At 43.0% G+C, this 18,848-nt stretch overlaps 1 protein-coding gene and 1 non-coding gene across 2 annotated transcripts; one reads left to right on the plus strand and one right to left on the minus strand.

Moving 5' to 3' along the window:
* The first annotated feature begins 8,159 nt into the window (after window positions 1-8,159).
* On the plus strand, window positions 8,160-16,462 carry LOC124672774 (histone deacetylase 5-like). Its single transcript, XM_047208951.1, has 13 exons — window positions 8,160-8,335; window positions 8,864-9,065; window positions 9,166-9,312; window positions 9,472-9,584; window positions 11,005-11,216; window positions 11,804-11,868; window positions 12,250-12,420; window positions 12,522-12,611; window positions 13,271-13,627; window positions 14,798-14,991; window positions 15,106-15,259; window positions 15,817-15,881; window positions 16,007-16,462. Exons 1-13 carry the CDS (start codon window positions 8,160-8,162, stop codon window positions 16,170-16,172), a joined length of 2,112 nt encoding a protein of 703 aa, XP_047064907.1. The 3' UTR covers window positions 16,173-16,462.
* A 470-nt stretch (window positions 16,463-16,932) lies between these two features.
* On the minus strand, window positions 16,933-17,006 carry TRNAN-GUU. The gene has a single exon. It is a non-coding gene; the product is annotated as a tRNA-Asn (tRNA).
* Between the last annotated feature and the right edge of the window lie 1,842 nt (window positions 17,007-18,848).

Here is an 18,848-nt window from a genome sequence, read left to right on the forward strand (position 1 = left end):
TTTTTAATTATGCACTAACCCTCTAATGAGTTTGTTTCGAGTTTGGTGTGGAGGAAGTTTTCAAGGATCAAGAGAGGAGTATGATACAATATGATCAACGAGAGTGAAAGCTCTAAGCTTGGGGATGCCCCGGTGGTTCACCCCTGCATATTCTAAGAAGACTCAAGCTTCTAAGCTTGGGAATGCCCAAGGCATCCCCTTCTTCATCGACAACATTATCAGGTTCCTCCCCTGAAACTATATTTTTATTCCGTCACATCTTATGCACTTTGCTTGGAGCGTCTGTTTGTTTTTGTTTTGTTTTTTGTTTGAATAAATGCTTGTGTGGGAGAGAGACACGCTCCGCTGTAGCATATGGACAAATATGTCCTTAGGCTCTACTCATAGTATTCATGGCGAAGTTTCATCTTCGTTAAATTGTTATATGGTTGGAATTGGAAAATGATACATGTAGTAACTCTAAAATGTCTTGGATAATTTGATACTTGGCAATTGTTGTGCTCATGTTTAAGCTCTTGCATCATAAACTTTGCACCCATTAATGAAGAAATACTTAGAGCTTGCTAATTTGGTTTGCATATTTGGTTTCTCTAGAGTCTAGATAATATCTAGTATTGAGTTTTGAACAACAAGGAAGACGGTGTAGATTCTTATAATGTTTACAATATGTCTTTTATGTGAGTTTTGCTGCACCGTTCATCCTTGTGTTTGTTTCAAATAACCTTGCTAGCCTAAACCTTGTATCGAGAGGGAATACTTCTCATGCATCCAAAATACTTGAGCCAACCACTATGCCATTTGTGTCCACCATACCTACCTACTACATGGTATTTATCCGCCATTCCAAAGTAAATTGCTTGAGTGCTACCTTTAAAATTCCATCATTCACCTTTGCAATATATAGCTCATGGGACAAATAGCTTAAAAACTATTGTGGTATTGAATATGTACTTATGCACTTTATCTCTTATTAAGTTGCTTGTTGTGCGATAACCATGCTTCTGGGGACGCCATCAACTATCCTTTGTTGAAAATCATGTGAGTTGCTATGCATGTCCGTCTTGTCTGAAGTAAGAGAGATCTACCACCTTAATGGTTGGAGCATGCATATTGTTAGAGAAGAACTTTGGGCCGCTAACTAAAGCCATGATTCATGGTGGAAGTTTCGAGCCTTGGACATATATCCTCAATCTCATATGAGAATAATAATTGTTGCCACATGCTTATGCATTAAAGAGGAGTCCATTATCTCGTTGTCCATGTTGTCCCGGTATGGATGTCTAAGTTGAGAATAATCAAAAGCGAGAAATCCAAAATGCGAGCTTTCTCCTTAGACCTTTGTACAGGCGGCATGGAGGTACCCCATTGTGACACTTGGTTAAAACATGTGCATTGCAAAGATCCGGTAGTCCAAGCTAATTAGGACAAGGTGCGGGCACTATTAGTATACTATGCATGAGACTTGCAACTTGTAAGATATAATTTACATAACTCATATGCTTTATTACTACCGTTGACAAAACTGTTTCATGTTTTCAAAATAAAAGCTCTAGCACAAATATAGCAATCGATGCTTTCCTCTTTGAAGGACCATTCTCTTTACTTTTATGTTGAGTCAGTTCACCTATCTCTCTCCACCTCAAGAAGCAAACACTTGTGTGAACTCGTGCATTGATTCCTACATACTTGCATATTGTACTTGTTATATTACTCTATGTTGACAATTATCCATGAGATATACATGTTACAAGTTGAAAGCAACCACTGAAACTTAATCTTCCTTTGTGTTGCTTCAATGCCTTTACTTTGATTTATTGCCTTATGAGTTAACTCTTATGCAAGACTTATTGATACTTGTCTTGAAGTACTATTCATGAAAAGTCTTTGCTTTATGATTCACTTGTTTACTCATGTCATTACCATTGTTTTGATCGCTGCATTCACTACATATGTTTACAAATAGTATGATCAAGGTTATGATGGCATGTCACTTCAGAAATTATCTTTGTTATCGTTTTACCCGCTCGGGACGAGCGTAACTAAGCTTGGGGATGCCGATACGTCTCCGACGTATCGATAATTTCTTATGTTCCATGCCACATTATTGATGATACCTACATGTTTTATGCACACTTTATGTCATATTCGTGCATTTTCTGGAACTAACCTATTAACAAGATGCCGAAGTGCCGCTTGCTGTTTTCTGCCGTTTTTGGTTTCAGAAATCCTAGTAACGAAATATTCTCGGAATCGGACGAAATCAAGACCCGGGTTCCTATTTTTCCCGAACCATCCGGAACACCCGAGAGCCGCCGCAGGGAAGCCCCAGGGGCCCCACACCACACCCGGCGCGGCCGGAGGGGGGCCGTGCCGCCCTATGGTGTGGTGGCCCCGAGCCCCTCCGAGGCTGCCCTTCCGCCTATTTAAAGCCTCCGTCGCGAAACCCCCGATGCGAAAAACCACGATACGGAAAACCTTCCAGAGCCGCCGCCATCGCGAAGCCAAGATCCGGGGACGAGAGTCTCCGTTCCGGCACCCTGCCGGAGCGGGGAAGTGCCCCCGGAAGGCTTCTCCATCGACACCGCTGCCATCTCCACCGCCATCTTCATCACCGCCGCTCGCTCCCATGAGGAGGGAGTAGTTCTCCATCGAGGCTCGGGGCTGTACCGGTAGCTATGTGGTTCATCTCTCTCCTATGTACTTCAATACAATAATCTCATGAGCTGCCTTACATGATTGAGATTCATATGATGATGCTTGTAATCTAGATGTCATTGTGCTAGTCAAGTGAGTTTTACTTATGTGATCTCCGGAGACTCCTTGTCCCACGTGTGTAAAGGTGACAAGTGTGTGCACCGTGTGGGTCTCTTAGGCTATATTTCACGTAATACTTACTCACCGTTATGAATGGCGTAGTGAAGTGCTTATTTATATCTCTTTATGATTGCAATGTGTTTTGTATCACAATTTATCTATGTGCTACTCTAGTGATGTTATTAAAGTAGTTTATTCCTCATGCACGGTGTAATGGTGACGAGTGTGTGCATCCGTGTTAGTACTTGGCGTATGCTATGATCATGATCTCTTGTAGATTGTGAAGTTAACTATTGCTATGATAGTATTGATGTGATCTATTCCTCCTACATAGCGTGAAGGTGACAGTGTGCATGTTGTGTTAGTACTTGGTTTAGTCGCGTTGATCTTTCTTGCACTCTAAGGTTATTTAAATATGAACATTGAATTGTGGAGCTTGTTAACTCCGGCATTGAGGGTTCGTGTAATCCTACGCAATGTGTTCATCATCCAACAAGAGTGTAGAGTATGCATTTATCTATTCTCGTTATGTGATCAATGTTGAGAGTGTCCACTAGTGAAAGTCTAATCCCTAGGCCTTGTTCCTAAATATCGCTATCGCCGCTTGTTTACTCGTTTTACTGCGTTACTACTGTCTGCGTTACTACTCGTTTGTTTACTCGTCCCGGGCAAAGCACTTTTCCGGTGCCGTTGCTACTACTTATTCATACCACCCGTATTTCACTATCTCTTCGCCGAACTAGTGCACCTATTAGGTGTGTTGGGGACACAAGAGACTTCTTGCTTTGTGGTTGCAGGGTTGCATGAGAGGGATATCTTTGACCTCTTCCTCCCTGAGTTCGATAAACCTTGGGTGATCCACTTAAGGGAAACTTGCTGCTGTTCTACAAACCTCTGCTCTTGGAGGCCCAACACTGTCTACAAGAATAGAAGCTCCCGTAGACATCAGAGGGATCAACCCAAAAGGATTTTGCATGGAAGGCCATATGATCATGGTAGTGGCATTGCAAATCTTCCGGATAGGACATACTCCATGAAGCCCTATAAGATTCTTGAGGAATCACTTCTTCACCGGAGTTGACCACCAAGGCAAGGTTGGCACCTTTTGCCATCCCAAGAGCACGATTGCGAGAATCATGAGAGGTTTCCTCAAGCACCTTGAGAGCTTGCATCTCGTGCACGACTTGCTGAGAGGTGAGAGAGGAATAGCATTCCCTTCCCACAAGAGTCTTGACATCAATGGGTGCAAATGGCATCATGCATTCAATGTACTTCTCCTTGATCCAAGAGTCATTGATGTGGGTGGCACCAATAAGCCGGAAGGCATCGGCAACCGTGACAAGTCTTCCATACATGAGTTCATGATCTTCATCCGGTAGCCTCATGAATCCTTCGGCTTTATTCTTAAGAGCATTATACTTGTTCCTCCTTGTGCTCTCACTTCCAATGCAACTAGCGGCCAAGCCGTCCCAAGCTTCCTTGGCGGTGGTGTAGTTCCGGACACGATGCAATTCCGGTGTCCCCACACTAGTTTGAATCATGTGTAGGGCGGTGTTGTTGAGTTGACTATCAATTGCTTCTCTTCTAGTCAACTTGTCGGGGTTGTATGGCTTGAAGACCTCCAAGATGATTCTCCATAGTTCATTGGAGGCACTACAAACATGAGAGCGGAACTCAAATTGCCAAGTATCAAAATTATCAACGGAAAACTTAGGTGGGTCGCCCCGAATGTTCAAATGGGGATGGGGAACCGGTATATCGGGAGATAGGAAAGGTGGAGCTACTCGATTGTAGCTTTCACCTCCACTAGTTCCCCTAGGAGATGCACTGGGTAGATTTGATAGTGTTTATGTTATCACCTTCCACGGGTTTGGTAGATGAGGGTAAGTCCGAAGCCTCTCCCTCATCTAACGCACCCGTGTCTTTTACCTCTACACTAGGAGCCTTGGGAAGGGCCGGAGCCAAAAGCTCGGCAATCATCTTTTTCATGCTTTCCATTTGGGCTTCCATGGAGGACTTCAATGAATTGAAGTCTTCCACGGAGACCAACTTGGCGGCCCCTACCGAGGGCTCCTCGTCCGGCATACTCTTAGGCGGTTAAGCCCGAAATAAGAGCCGAGGCTCGATACCAATCGAAAGGATCGTATGCCGCACCTAGAGGGGGGGGTGAATAGGTGCTAACCAATTTTTAGTTCTTTTTCAATTTAGGCTTGACACAAAAGGTAAATTCTCTAGATATGCAACTAAGTGAATTTACCTATATGACAAGGATATCAACTAAGCAAGGTATAGCTACGCAATAGTAGATAGAGTGGGATAGAGGTAACCGAGAGTGGAGCACGCGATGACACGGAGATGATTCCCGTAGTTCCCTTCCTTTGCAAGAAGGTACGTCTACGTTTGGAGGAGTGTGGTTGCTACGCAAGCCAAACCAACAGCCACGAAGGCTTCACTCAGATCTCCTGTGAGCAACGTCATGAAGGCCTAGCCCACTTCCACTAAGGGATTTCCTCGAGGCGGAAACCGGGCCTTTACAAAGTTCTTGGGGCACACATCCACAACCAAATTGGAGGCTCCCAAATCTGTAACAATACAACAATCAACAACAACACATCAACAACAAATCAACTAGGGAACCAAATAGGAACACTAGCATGAGATCCCTCAAACAAGAGAGGGGGAAATGAAGAACCCTTCGGTGAGGATGTAGATCGGTGTCTTCTCCTTCAAATCTCCAAAGATCAAGAGCTTTGGTTGGGGGAAGAAGGAGATCTTGCAAATCTTGACTTTCTTGAGGTGGCTCTAATGGAGGTGGCTTGGCAGATTTCTTGTGTAATGATTGAGCAAGCAACCAAGGTAGAAGAAGGGGGGTATTTATACCCCCTCTCAAAAATGAGCCGTTGCAGCTACCGGGGGGCCGGATAATCCGGCCTAAGTAAGGGCCGGATAATCCGCCCCCCCGGATAATCCGGCCTTCGGAACAAAACCGTGACAAAATCCGGCCAAAAGTCCGGCCCTATGCCGAGAAGCTTTTCTTCCAAGTCCTTAGCCAAAATCGGGGGGCCGGATATTTCCAAAATATCCGGCCCGGATAATCCGGCCCTGGTACAATACCGGGACATTATCCGGGCAAATGTCCGGCCCCCATACTGAGCAGCATTTCCTCGAGGACTTAGCCAAAACCAGGGGGCCGGATATTTCAACAATATCCGGCCCGGATTATCCGGCCTGGCCAATCTTTTTCTGATGACTTTTGACAGACGATCAAATCCAACACACATGAATAATTATCTATGTAATCCCTGTACCACTTAATCAAACATTAGTGTATCACATATATTGACATCAAACACACAAAACATAATGTGAGAGATGTTCTTTCAACCTCATCTTACCGGCTCCGAGTTCTTCGTCACGCTTGTGCGTGCCCATGAGGTGTCGCTTGAGCTCCCGCTTGCCATGGCAGATGCATTCGGGGCCCAACCCCAGGCCGTGTCAAGATGAGGGCCGCCGGCTATTGTCGCGAGAAGTGGTCAGTGAAGATCTACGTTGATGCTGCGGGCATGCCGTTCCTAGGTCGTGGTTGGGAGGGGTTCGCTTCCTCCCATCATTTGGACCTCGGAGATCCCGTCCTCTTCTCGTTGGTTTGGCACGGCAAGTTCTCCATCAAGGTCTTTGGTGGTGGTCAGGGCCGCACCGAGTTTCAGTTCGTGAGTTACCACGACCTTTTGACATAGCACTCCGTGCCGGTTCGCTTCCTGATCGCTCCAAGGCCAATTGTCGCTGGACTGAAAGAACAAAAGCAATTCATTTTTTTTGCATTCCTCGAATGTAACGGATATCTTGTTATTACAGGACTTGAAACTATGAACCTTCCCACTAAAAGACCTGAGGGATCCCCGGGCCCGCGCACCTGGCGTTCAAGCATGACAGTCTCCGAAAAGCGGACTCCTCCGACGGGTATGCTCGAGCTTCCCCGCGGAAGAACCCGTCGCCTTGGTTCACCACCATTCGAGTAGGCGCGCACTTTCTTTGACCTCTCCCCTAGTATGGGCTGGAGAAAAGGTCGCGACGTCTCACCGTCGCCCCGCCTCGCCCACTTCGTGTGCACTTAGGTGAGGCTACCGCCGGCCTCTAGCTCCTATAACCCGTTGTCGACAAATCCACCTACCACCTCGGCCACGGAGCTTCGCGTTGCACAACCGGTGTTTAACAGTTTGTCAAAGGTAAAATTTTCCTCTTTTCCTACCAATTATTGTTTCTAAATTATTGTGTACTTTTTTAGTTAATTGACAGAACCATTTTCAAATGTAGATAGCTTCGAATAAGAGTTTGAGCTATATATATGACTACACTACGTCTGACGAGGAGTTTGACATGGAAGAGGAAGAAGACATCGCCATGGTTCTTGCATTGCACGCTCCTATGCCCATACGATGTTCGACGAGGAGTTTGGCATAAAATACACATCACCTTGAATGGTGATGTAAAATACATCATCCGTTGGAGCACATTCCGAGCATAGGTGATGCATTTTATATCATTTGGATTCTATTTTAAAAAAAAAATATACAAAAACTGAAAAAGAGAAAAAACAAGTGATATATAATTGCTTAGTAATGTACTACCTCCGTCCTAAGGAATAAGGCGCACGCGTATTCCAAGAGGAATTTTGACCATAAAAATTAAACAACAAAATCTTGATTATATTATATGTAAGTAATTAGTATCGTTGGATTCGTATTGAAAATCACTTTCTAATGATGTTAATTTCATACAAACAATCTTTATATATTTGAAGTAATTTTTAGTCAAACTAAAAACACATAAAACGAGAACGCCTTATTCCTTGAATCGGAGGTAGTAGAACATACTACCTCCGTCATACGAAACTTACTTGTCCGAGATTTATTGAAGTTTAAATGTGTCAATATGCTATTTGATATCTAGATATATCCAAATTTTAACAAATTTTGTACTGTACAATTTTTATGGAACGGAGTGAGTACGTGTTGTAGGAGGACGCTCAATCACGAGCCCGTGGGGGGCATTTGGGCTCTATCAATCTTTTGGCGCTATGGGAATTCGAAGTCTCGCCCAGATCAAACACGGAAAGCCGGAGATCCCACTTTCAGGTGGGCCCCGAATGCCAGCAGAGCCACCCACGCATCGCGCACGCACGCCAGGAGGCTCCACCAACGAGAGGAGCAAACCGCCCCGAGACCGAGAGCCAGACCCCAGTAGTCCCACCCAGTCGTCTCCGCTCCACCCCGACTTCCGACCCGTCTCGCCCCTTTCGTCCGCCGGTCTCTCCGCCGTCCGCGCGAGGGGATCGCCGGCACAGGATGGCGGCGGCGGCGGCGGCGGCGTCGGGTTCGGTCCCTGCGGCGCCCAGGGTGGGGCTGCTCTACGACAACCGGATGTGCGCGCACGCGACGCCCGACGGGGAGGACCACCCGGAGAACCCCGAGCGGCTGCGGGCCATCTGGCGCAAGCTCGCCGCCGAGGGCATCGCATCCAGGTACTACGCGCCTCCCCCGACTCCCCTCAGCGAGAGCAGCGTGATTTTCTGCGCGGGGATCGGTCCGGACTCCGAGGCGTTCGTATCTGCTTTTGTCGCGTACGGGAGTCGAGGTCCTCGCGCGCTTTGCCTTTGCTTAGTTTGCCCCTGTTTCGGCTGTAGCCATGCCCACTTCGATCTACTGGACATTGCATTATTAGTGTCCAGGAAAATGTTAGCACCATGATTTTAACTGTTAGCTTAGGTCTGGACTATCTGAAGTGTTCCAAGGTTCCGAGAGAGAAATTCGTGATATAGTGGTTCTAACATTTGTGCAAAAATGTACCGCTGAATAGAATAGAGTCTTCGCGCAATTTTGGGATAGCCAAGCTCTTGCTTAAGTACAGTAACATGGATGGCAAGTTTAAACACCAGCATTACTATAACTTAAAAAGTGCTGTCCATTTCGTGCATCACTTGATTAGCCTAACTGTGTATGGCTTCGCAAGGTTCTGTTGTGGCTGCAGCCGTAACAGCATTTTCTTCCAGGTGTCAGGTCCTGGAGGCGAAGGAAGCCAATGAGAGCCACATAGCCTCTGTCCACACCCAGGACCACATAAAGCTGATGAGGGATATCAGCTCAAAGGAGTACGATTCCAGCCGAGATGATATCGCAAAGGGATTCAACTCTATTTACTTCAACGAGGGCTCCTCAGAGTCCGCTTTCCTCGCAGCTGGTTCTGTTATAGAGGTGATTGGCATGTACATTTCCTGCATCATTTTGTGGTCTTGTACAGCAGTTTTGGCTGTGTCAGTCCGTTCGCTAACAAAATGACTTATTTCGCAACTAGGTTTCTGAGAAGGTTGCGGCTGGTGAGCTGAATTCTGCTATTGCTCTAGTCAGGCCCCCAGGCCACCATGCTGAACATGATGCGGCAATGGGGTTTTGTCTCTTCAATAATGTGGCTGTTGCAGCTAATTATCTCTTAAATGAGAGGGTGCGTAGTCGAAATTTCCCTGCTCATTTTTCTCTTAAAGATCAGCTTGTGTTGCTCTTGTTCATCGTTTCCTCTATAGGAGCAATCAACTAGTATTTGTTATCTTGTGACCTACTGAGAAGGTCAAGTCATATTCTGACATTCTCCTTTTACTTGCAGCCTGACTTATGTATCAAAAAGATACTAATCGTCGATTGGGATGTTCATCACGGGAATGGCACACAGAAGATGTTCTATGATGACCCTCGTGTGTTGTTCTTTTCAGTTCACAGGTATGACAGAGCACCTTGCAAGGTTTTTGAGTCGCCGAGCCAAGTCGAGTTGCCAGCCCTCCGGCTCGGCGATTAGACGACGGAAGTCGCTGTATAGTCGCCATATGCCCATAAGTCGCTGAATAGTCAAGAGTCGCCCTGATTTTGAGAAAACGATTTGGCGATTACGTGGTGACTAATCAGCGACTCAAAAACCTTGGCACCTTACATTGGTTTGGTAGTTTTGTTTAGATTTGAGACTAGTTTCATGATCTTTACCATATCATATCTGCAAAATCATGCCAGTTCTGTTGCCTAGATTTTCAAGGTTTACTGCTCTTTGAATAGATGTAGCACGTGTAACACGTTTTGTAATACTCCCTCCGACATATATTACTCGACACAAATCTCTAGACACATTTTAATAGTAAATACTCGAAGTTGATATAAATTTACAAGCTCCATTTTTTGACATGGTATTAGACTGAGCTGGCCTTGCTGTAGTGCTGTTGGATATAGTACCTGTAACAGTTGACATTAAGTTCCCACGCACCACCAATCCACTATATGCTCTTTTAGGATATAGATCAGATCAAAATTCCTGTCACGTATTGTCTATTGCAAATGTGCACTGCTAGTTGTTTTGATCGGGCTGTGAACACAATGAAAATGCTTGAGACTAGTTTTTGAGTAATGTGCAAAGGAACCTATTAGGTTTCAACCCAATTATTACTTTGTCGGTGGAAGAGTCCATAACTGATAACTCTATGCTGTAGGCTTATTCGATTTTCTGCTTCATCCTAGCCATTTTACTGCTATACTTTCTGCATCTACACTACTACTACTGGATTGGCCTCACTTATCTGTTCAAATCAGCATAGTATATTGCATTATTTCCTGCTGGCCCTTGATCATGTCTATATTGTAATGCATGTTTACAGTAGTAAAAATAGAGATGTTTGTAATGCACTTCATTGCTTCTGATTGAAAACCGAGTTGTATTTGTTGTACAACTCTTGCTCTAATATTTATTTAATTAATCTGCACCGATATTATCTGGAGCAACCAAAACACACAGTGTAGATATTTTATCCTTTTTTCCCTCTGATTGCGAGAATTTGTAGCCTGCCAGATGCAAGGTACAAGCTTCTTCTAACATTATTTTATTAATATAATAGATATCTGAGGAAAGCTAGTATTCTAACTGCTTATTGATTAAGTTTACAACTTTACGTTTTAGCTTTCCTTAGGATGAATCATTGTAACTTGTCATCCGAATAAGGCCTCTCTGAGAACTATCCAACCAATTCTGATAATGCGAAACCTCAAACTTACTCAGTCGTTCCATCACTTGCTATAAAAGCCAGCTTTTCTGGCATGTGGTATTCTGTTGATCCTTCGATAGTATAAATTGTGCGCCACTCCAATGTTTGCTCTGTAGATTTGATTTTGGAAGCTTCTACCCTTCTCAAGGGGATGCATCTCACTGCTTCATTGGGGAAGGAGCTGGTCAAGGGTACAACATTAATGTGCCTTGGGAGCATGGTAAATGTGGTGATGCAGATTATGTCGCTGTATGGGACCATATACTGCTTCCTATTGCAGAAGCATTTGATCCTGATATAATATTAGTGTCTGCTGGATTTGATGCAGGTAAACAAGTTGGGAAATTCTTAGAACTAGTCCCTACAATTCAAACATCTAACTAAATTTAGGCACTTCTCATTAAGCTTGACTGCTACTGACAACTTTTAGTTTATTTCTGCGAGTTAGATGTGCACTTCTTAGACTAGTACGCCTCATGTACTTGGATTCTATGTTGCATAGCGAATGATCTTCAGTGGTGATATTTTGACAGTCTCTGGAACCGTTGTATTATACTCCCTCCGTTCCTTGATATAAGACATGTAGTTTATTGAGAAAAAAATTCCGAAATATAAGGTATAATGCGTTGCATCACTCGCCTGGAGAATGTTTTTAGGGATTTGATTACGTTTTCTATCTCATGCAAACTCCTCTATTTTCTCACCCCAATTAGTCATGGGTAATCTCGCGCAAAACTGGTGTATCTTTTCCTCAATGTGCATTCTTTAATATTCGTGCAAAAAACTATACGGCCTATATTTAGGAACGGAGGGAGTATTATATTGCTGTCAGCGAACTTCTGTCTGTCTCATCTAGTAGCATGCCTGTTTTTATTACTGCTAGTTTGAATTTCTTTTCACTTATTTTCTTGGTAGCCCTGGGTGATCCTCTTGGTGGTTGCTGTATCACTCCAAATGGATATGCACTGCTATTAACAAAGGTATGCACTCATAGCAAAATGACTTTTTATTAAACTCACCACACCACACACTCTCCTGGCCATAAAGAAACATTGATCACGCTTGACCTTGGAGTCTAGGTTTGCTGGAGTAATGTATCTCTTGTGACAATTTTGGTGGTGGTTGTTGTTGTTGTTGTCGTTGTCATGCTTTGGTATCACCTGTTAGAAATTTCCATTCTAGGTTTGCTGGAGTAATGTATCTCTTGTGACAATTTTGGTGGTTGTTGTTGTTGTTGTCATGCTTTGGTATCACCTGTTAGAAATTTCCATTGATCTCATCAATTTTTTAATATCTCTTATATATTTCTTGGACTTTCTATTCAGCTGATCGACACTTATGCTTATGCCTGTTACCTGCAGCTGCTGGGTTTTGCAAACGGAAGGGTGGTGATGGCTCTTGAAGGAGGTTATAACCTTAAGTCCATAGCAAACTCAGTTTGTGCTTGTGCAAAAGTTTTGCTGGGAGATAAGTTTGCATTTAACGCTCGAGAGAAGCGACCATTTGAATCTACGTGGAGAGTTATAAAAATGGTAATGGTCTGCACTATACTATTTCTGTGTAGTTCCATCTCCCTATGGATACCTATAATTATGATTCCCCATTCCCCCCCACACCCCTATGCATTGCCCAGGTACGTGATGAATTAAAGACATACTGGCCTGTTTTGAGCAGTAAGCTTCCGAAGAATGTACCTTTGAGGAGTGCGCCCTTGTATATCGAGGTAAATTTCCTCTTTTTGTTTTTCTTTTCTTGGAGACTTTGGGGCCTACTTGGTCTAGCCCCCCGATAATGAATTGTGCTCTTATGTACGAGATGTGGATCACTTTGTTCCAGATCAAGTTATGTTTGCTGGGAAACTTGACAACCTCCTCTCTTTCTGCAGACATGTCATATCTATAGTTGCAGTTTTCAAACCGCATTCTGAATGGAAAATTATTTTTTGTTCCAGGATTTTATTGAAGTACCATAATGTAGCCCAATTCCATAGATGAATGCATGTTCATGAGTTATGTGGTCTGTGTTGCACAACTCAGTTGATAGGCTATTTCCATATTTTCCGCAGGCAGCCCATACTTGATGAACCTTTCTTCGCTGTTGTTGTTGATAAATGCGTCATGTATACATATTCTTATGTTTGGAGATGCCTATCAAGTCTTAACTCTTGCAAAAGCACACAGAGCTATACAGCTTAACTGTATTTATATTGTGCGTCTTTAATTTATCTTGTGTCACTAGTCTCACATTCGATTTACCATTTATACGGCTTGATGCATGGAGACTTATTGCATAGCTGAGACGAATTATAGGAAATATTAACCCAGTGGTGTTATGCCCTTGAATAATTTATCTTTCTTGTTTTTTCCGTCGGGGAATGATCAGCCGTACGCTTCCTCTGGTTCTGAGTCTGATGTTGAAGATGTTGATGAGCTTCCTGATGCTGTTTCCTCTGTTGATATTGTTCAAGTTGTTGATGATGGTTTAAGTGAACGCATCACAATGTTGAAACTTGACCAAGATAATGTTGCAACAAAGAACACCTCAAGCTGCACAACAGTTGAACAAAGTCCAACTGATTCAGTTCAAGCGCAAAATGATGGATCTGTGGTGGCGCCTACAAGAATATATGATCTCTCATTTACTTGGAGATCAGCATTGTCAAAAGTTTATGTTTGGTATGCTAGCTTTGGTTCAAACATGTGGACACCAAGGTTCTTGTGCTACATTGAAGGTGGGAAGGTAATGTTGAAAACACACCGTTTTTTATATCTTGGTAGGACCATTACGTTCCGCTATTTTAATTTTTTGTAACGTGTCACTGCGTTCATCGCATCCTCGGTACATCCCTTTGGAAAATAGGTTATGATACCCAAATCACTTACGGAGGGTACTTTTGTACTGTTCTCACAAATTGGGAGTAAATATTTCTCGGCCTCATACATTAGTCTGCTACGCGAAGGTGAATTACTTCAATTGGATAAGTTGTCGCTGCCCAGAACGATGGCTGCTCATGCTTGTCCCACAGCGGTTGAACAAACCTGCTCTGCCCCATGGCTCTTCACCCTTCCCTTGCTGCTCCTCTTAGTTTTTTCAATCTAGCACTATGTGCATAATTCGACATGAGGATCAGTGTCTATGAATGTAAAACGTCATGACCATTGGCTGTAGCAATGATGAAAGAGATTAAACTCTGCATTGCCGACAGTGGCAGAGCTTAGGCTAGACCAACCTCAGCCAGAGTCCCCCTTCACATATGCGTGCACATTGGTAACTAGCAAGAAGTTACTCCCTCCGTCCCAAAATAAGCTGCTCAAATTTGTCTAGATACAGTTGTATCTAGACATATTTTTAGTGTGTAGATACATCGGTATCTAGAAAAAGTTAAGCAACTTATTTTGAGACAGATGGAGTATAGTTTTTGCTGGCCAAGTCTTCGGTTTAGTGCACAATTTACTTCTCAATTAATGCTTAGCCCCTCCATATTTGGCCTGAAGCTCCGCCGATTGTCGTATCTTCGCTCCTGCCTCTCTAACCTCCAGGCCCAATCCCACGCAGCCTAGGCTGCGTGGGTTAACCATGCTGACTATCCCAACATTAGAAACCGACAATATTATTAATCTTTATGGTGTCGTAAGTGATTTGATCTAATCCCCACCACCGATCCACACAAATTGTAAGTTTTCTAAAGGGTTGTACCGAAGGAACCCTTTTTGGGGATATTTTGATCCGAGATAAGTGTTTTTAGTGCTTTCCACAAATGTAAAATGCATAAACGCCTTAGTATTAGTTATTATAATCTTTATGAATGCAGTATTCCTTTCTGTCTTCCTTATTGTAACCCTTGTATTTTCCTTTTCTGGCAAGCAGTTCTTTGTGTAAAAGATTGTTATCTACTTTGATCTGTGGCAGGTGGATGGTATGAGTATATCATGTTTTGGATCACATGACACAAGCCCACCAAGGGGTACCATGTGGAAGAATGTGCCTCACAGATTGTTTTTTGGGAGATCCTCTACCCCCTGCTGGGGTACTGGTGGTGTTGCTTTCCTCAACCCTGAGATAAACTACAATGATAAGTCATACATCTGCATGTACAAAATAACGTATGTATAGTTACCACATCTACATTTTATTGATCCTTGAATCAGGGCTGGTTGGCACATGATCTTTGATTAGTACTCTGATTCCATCATGAATTTCCTTTTTTTTTTTGACAGGCTTGAGCAATTCAATGATGTATTGTTTCAAGAGAATCGTTTAGTGGATAGCAGCGAAGATGGAAAAAATGAGTTTCCGGACTCTCCTTTGATTGGCTTGTCGGAAATGGAGTCTATCTCTTCAAACAAAGCTCTTCATCTTGAATCTATCAAGGTTGAATTTGCTGCTTTCCACATCAACAAGCATACTCTTATCTTCCGCATACAATATTCTATATGGCTATTAATGAGAATAGATAATATTGCAATCGTTGAAAAACAAATGCTCTTAAATGTGACTGCCCTTGTGGCACTTTGATAAAGGACACTACTGACTTCTTCCATGGCTATCATTGGCAAATCTGTCACTCTTCCAGATGAACTTTAAATTCCAAGTCTAATGCCTGCTGTTACTGGTGGATCCTTTGGTAAGGAAATGCCATGTCATGCCTCTTTGGCCTATTAGGTTAATCTGAACTTAGAAGTGCCTGTATACTGGGACCTGATGGCTAGATCAGATTGCATTTGATACCATGGGAGGTTAAAGAGTCTTGTATCGGTACAGTACAGACTGAAAAGAATAACTAACATTTTTTCTAATGCCGGCTTCATCCATGGTCATATAGCTGACACTAGTTAGTTTTAAAAATAATTCTGAGTCTACTGATATTTCATGACAGACGATCATTTGTGTAACTTATTAATATTTTTCATGTTACAAATTTCCTGCAGGATAGCTGGTATTCCAATGTAGTTCATCTTGGAGAGGAGGATGGTCTTCCAATTCTAACTATGACGTAAGTTCCAGTCTTCACTTGTTCTTTTAGATACCATTTGAGGCATGCTTGAAGGGAAGTGATTAGAGATGCAAAGATCAAGAACTTTTCATGGATAGTGTAAAATTGTTTGTTTTCCCCTGCAGATGCCCCTCAACAGATGTTGCGCGGCACAAATCCGGCGAGCTGCCGTTAGCTCCTCCATCTGAGACCTACTCCGCCACTCTGATCAAGGGACTCGTGGAAGGGAAGCAGCTGGACACGAAGGAAGCTGCCAATTACATCAACGATGCTGCCGCAAGAGGCCTGTGAACTTGTGGAAGCTCCTTGTTTTGTACAGCCAGTGGGAAGTAGAGCTTGATTCAGGACTAGGGGAGCCATAGATGCATCGCTTTGTGCCAGCGGATGACATTGGGTTTGATTAGGTTCAGTAGGATCTTTCAGAGTTTGCCCGGGTTTGATCATTGAGAGAATTCCATGTATGGAACAACTTTCAGTAGAACAAAACGCAATCTCTCTCCCAGCACACCAAACCAAACTTGCCCGAATTAGTCCAGTTATCTTTTGGTGTTATGTTATATATGTGGCTGTTGCTATTGCCATTGCCACTGCGGCAGAGTGCTCTGCCCATAAGCTGATACGCACATGAAAGGTGCCTGCGACTTGCTGTCTGCACTTTCCAAGATTTTACACATGAAAGTTTGCAAGTGACGTATGCACACATGTATGATTTGTTGCTGCTGCCTGCTATATGCACATGATACTCACCCGTTACTTTCGAACACATCGTACATACAGGCCAATAAATTCTGGGAATTGGATGTCTTCAAGATTCCAAATTGCACCATAGCAGAACTGAATCGAAGGTTCCGATATGTGAACGTGAACCAGTAAAACGAGGACATCAACCTGTTCCAAATTGCACAATAGCAGAACTGAATCGAAGGTTCCGATATGTGAACGCGAACCAGTAAAACGAGGACATCAACCTGTTCCAATATCCGGTAAATAAACGGGGGCGGAGGGATTACAATAATTGGAAAAGAAAACGAGTAAAAATACCAAAAAAGGACGCTAGAAGGAGGGCTCGAACCTCCGACCTTGTGGTTAACAGCCACACGCTCTAGCCAACTGAGCTATTCCAGCTGTCTGTTTATGGAGCGACCGAGGTTATAACAAGTATCGCTAATAGTCCATCAACCTCATCACCATTTTTTTTTTGCGGGTACCTCATCACCATTTACCTCACACGTTATTTGAAGGTTGAAGCCTATGATATTGTGTGTTAAAGTAGAATATACATTCGAAAGAAAGACGCAAGAGAGCAGTGTCGGTGTACACCGTGCAAAAGAATTGACTACGGGCCTCATCATTCATCAACCGGCCGCCCGATACTACATGAAACTCTTTTTTTTTTGAAATGGGTGACTTATCCTAGCCCCTGCATCAAAATGATGTACACATCTGTTTTTTTATTAAGAAGTTTCAAGTCTTACAAATCATGGATCACATAATATGGCAGCATGAACAAGCCATCCAAAAATAGAATACATCAGTTGCCTATGCATTTTGTATCGAATTAGAACGTTGTCAACCACTTTAGCTGAAGATAGCCCATATGACCGTCATCAACCGAGTGTATCCAGACTCCATAAGTTTCCAGTCATCCTCCGGAAGAAGATAGGACCACATGTTGATCCAGTATGTAGCCTTGTGGATAACTTGTAAAAATAAATTACGTTCTGCTCTGTTAAAAATAATATAATTGCGACAATTCCAAATCGCCCAAAGTAAAGCACAAACTGCTACACGAATTTGAGCCGTAGTTTTTTTGCCGACCCCGTTAGCCAATTACCAAACATATTTTTAATATTAACTGGGGGCGCAATATTGAAAGTAAAATGGACCACTTGCCAAATCAACTTCGAGAAAGGACATCTAATAAACAAGTGTTCCACATATTCCTTAGAATCATAGAAAGCACACTTCTTCGATCCCGTCCAGTTCCTTTTAAGTAAGTTATCCTTTGTGAGTAGCACCTTTTTGTTTAAAAACCACATGAAGATCCTAATATTAAGTGGAACTTTGAGGTGCCAAATATATTTCGTAAGAAACTTAGTATGGTCATTCATGAGATCAACATAAAAGGATTTCACAGAGAAAGTCCTAGAAGCTGTAAGATGTCACGCAAAACTATCCGGCTCATCTGTAAGCTGAATTCCCATGAGGCGTTCCACCAAGTGAACCCATTTAGCCCATTTCTCATGAGATAGTACCCTGCTAAAACTAATATTTAACGGCACATTGTTCATAACTTCCGCAACCGTGGTATTTTTTTGTCACACGATATTAAAAAGAGAAGGATATTGAATAGCTAGAGGTTGGCGGTTCAACCATGAATCCTCCCAGAACCTATTGTTCTGTCCATCTCCTAAGACAAATGAACCTCTTTAGAAGAACTCCTCTTTTATATTCATAAGTCCCTTCCAAAAAAAGGGGAGTCCGTCGGTTTTGTTTGGACCTGAGAGAGGGTTTTAGATCGAAGATACTTGTTTTGCAGCAACTCCTGCCACACTCCATCTTCATTCAGTAATTTAAATATCCATTTTCTAAGTAAACACTTATTTTTAATATCGAGCACCTCAATCCCCAAGCCCCCTTGATCTTTTTTACGGGAAATAATATCCTATTTTGTTAGCCTATATTTCCTTTTAGTTTGATCAATTTACCAAAAAAAAAACGTGACCTATAAAAATCTAATCTTTTCCTCACCATTTTGGGTATCTGAAAGAAGGCTAACAAGAACACCGACAGACTCGTAAGAACCGAATTAATTAGAACTAATCTATCTCCATATGAGTGCATTTTCCCAGCCCGACATCCTAGTTTTCGTTCGAACCGATCTTCGATTGGTTTCCATTCCTTATTCAACAAACGCCTATAATGAATAGGAATACCCAAGTAATTAAAAGTTAGAGCCCCCACCTC

The sequence above is a fragment of the Lolium rigidum genome, chromosome 7 (genome assembly GCF_022539505.1).
Source record: "Lolium rigidum isolate FL_2022 chromosome 7, APGP_CSIRO_Lrig_0.1, whole genome shotgun sequence".
In the NCBI taxonomy this organism is placed as follows: Eukaryota; Viridiplantae; Streptophyta; class Magnoliopsida; order Poales; family Poaceae; genus Lolium; species Lolium rigidum.

Bases quoted from the DNA above. Each gene is read 5' to 3' on its own strand.
- LOC124672774 (XM_047208951.1), top strand. From the start codon at position 8,160: ATGGCGGCGGCGGCGGCGGCGGCGTCGGGTTCGGTCCCTGCGGCGCCC. The intron at 11,869-12,249 runs GTATGCACTCAT...TGTTACCTGCAG, and splicing joins ATGCACTGCTATTAACAAAG to CTGCTGGGTTTTGCAAACGG. The intron at 14,992-15,105 runs GTATGTATAGTT...TTTTTTTGACAG, and splicing joins ATCTGCATGTACAAAATAAC to GCTTGAGCAATTCAATGATG.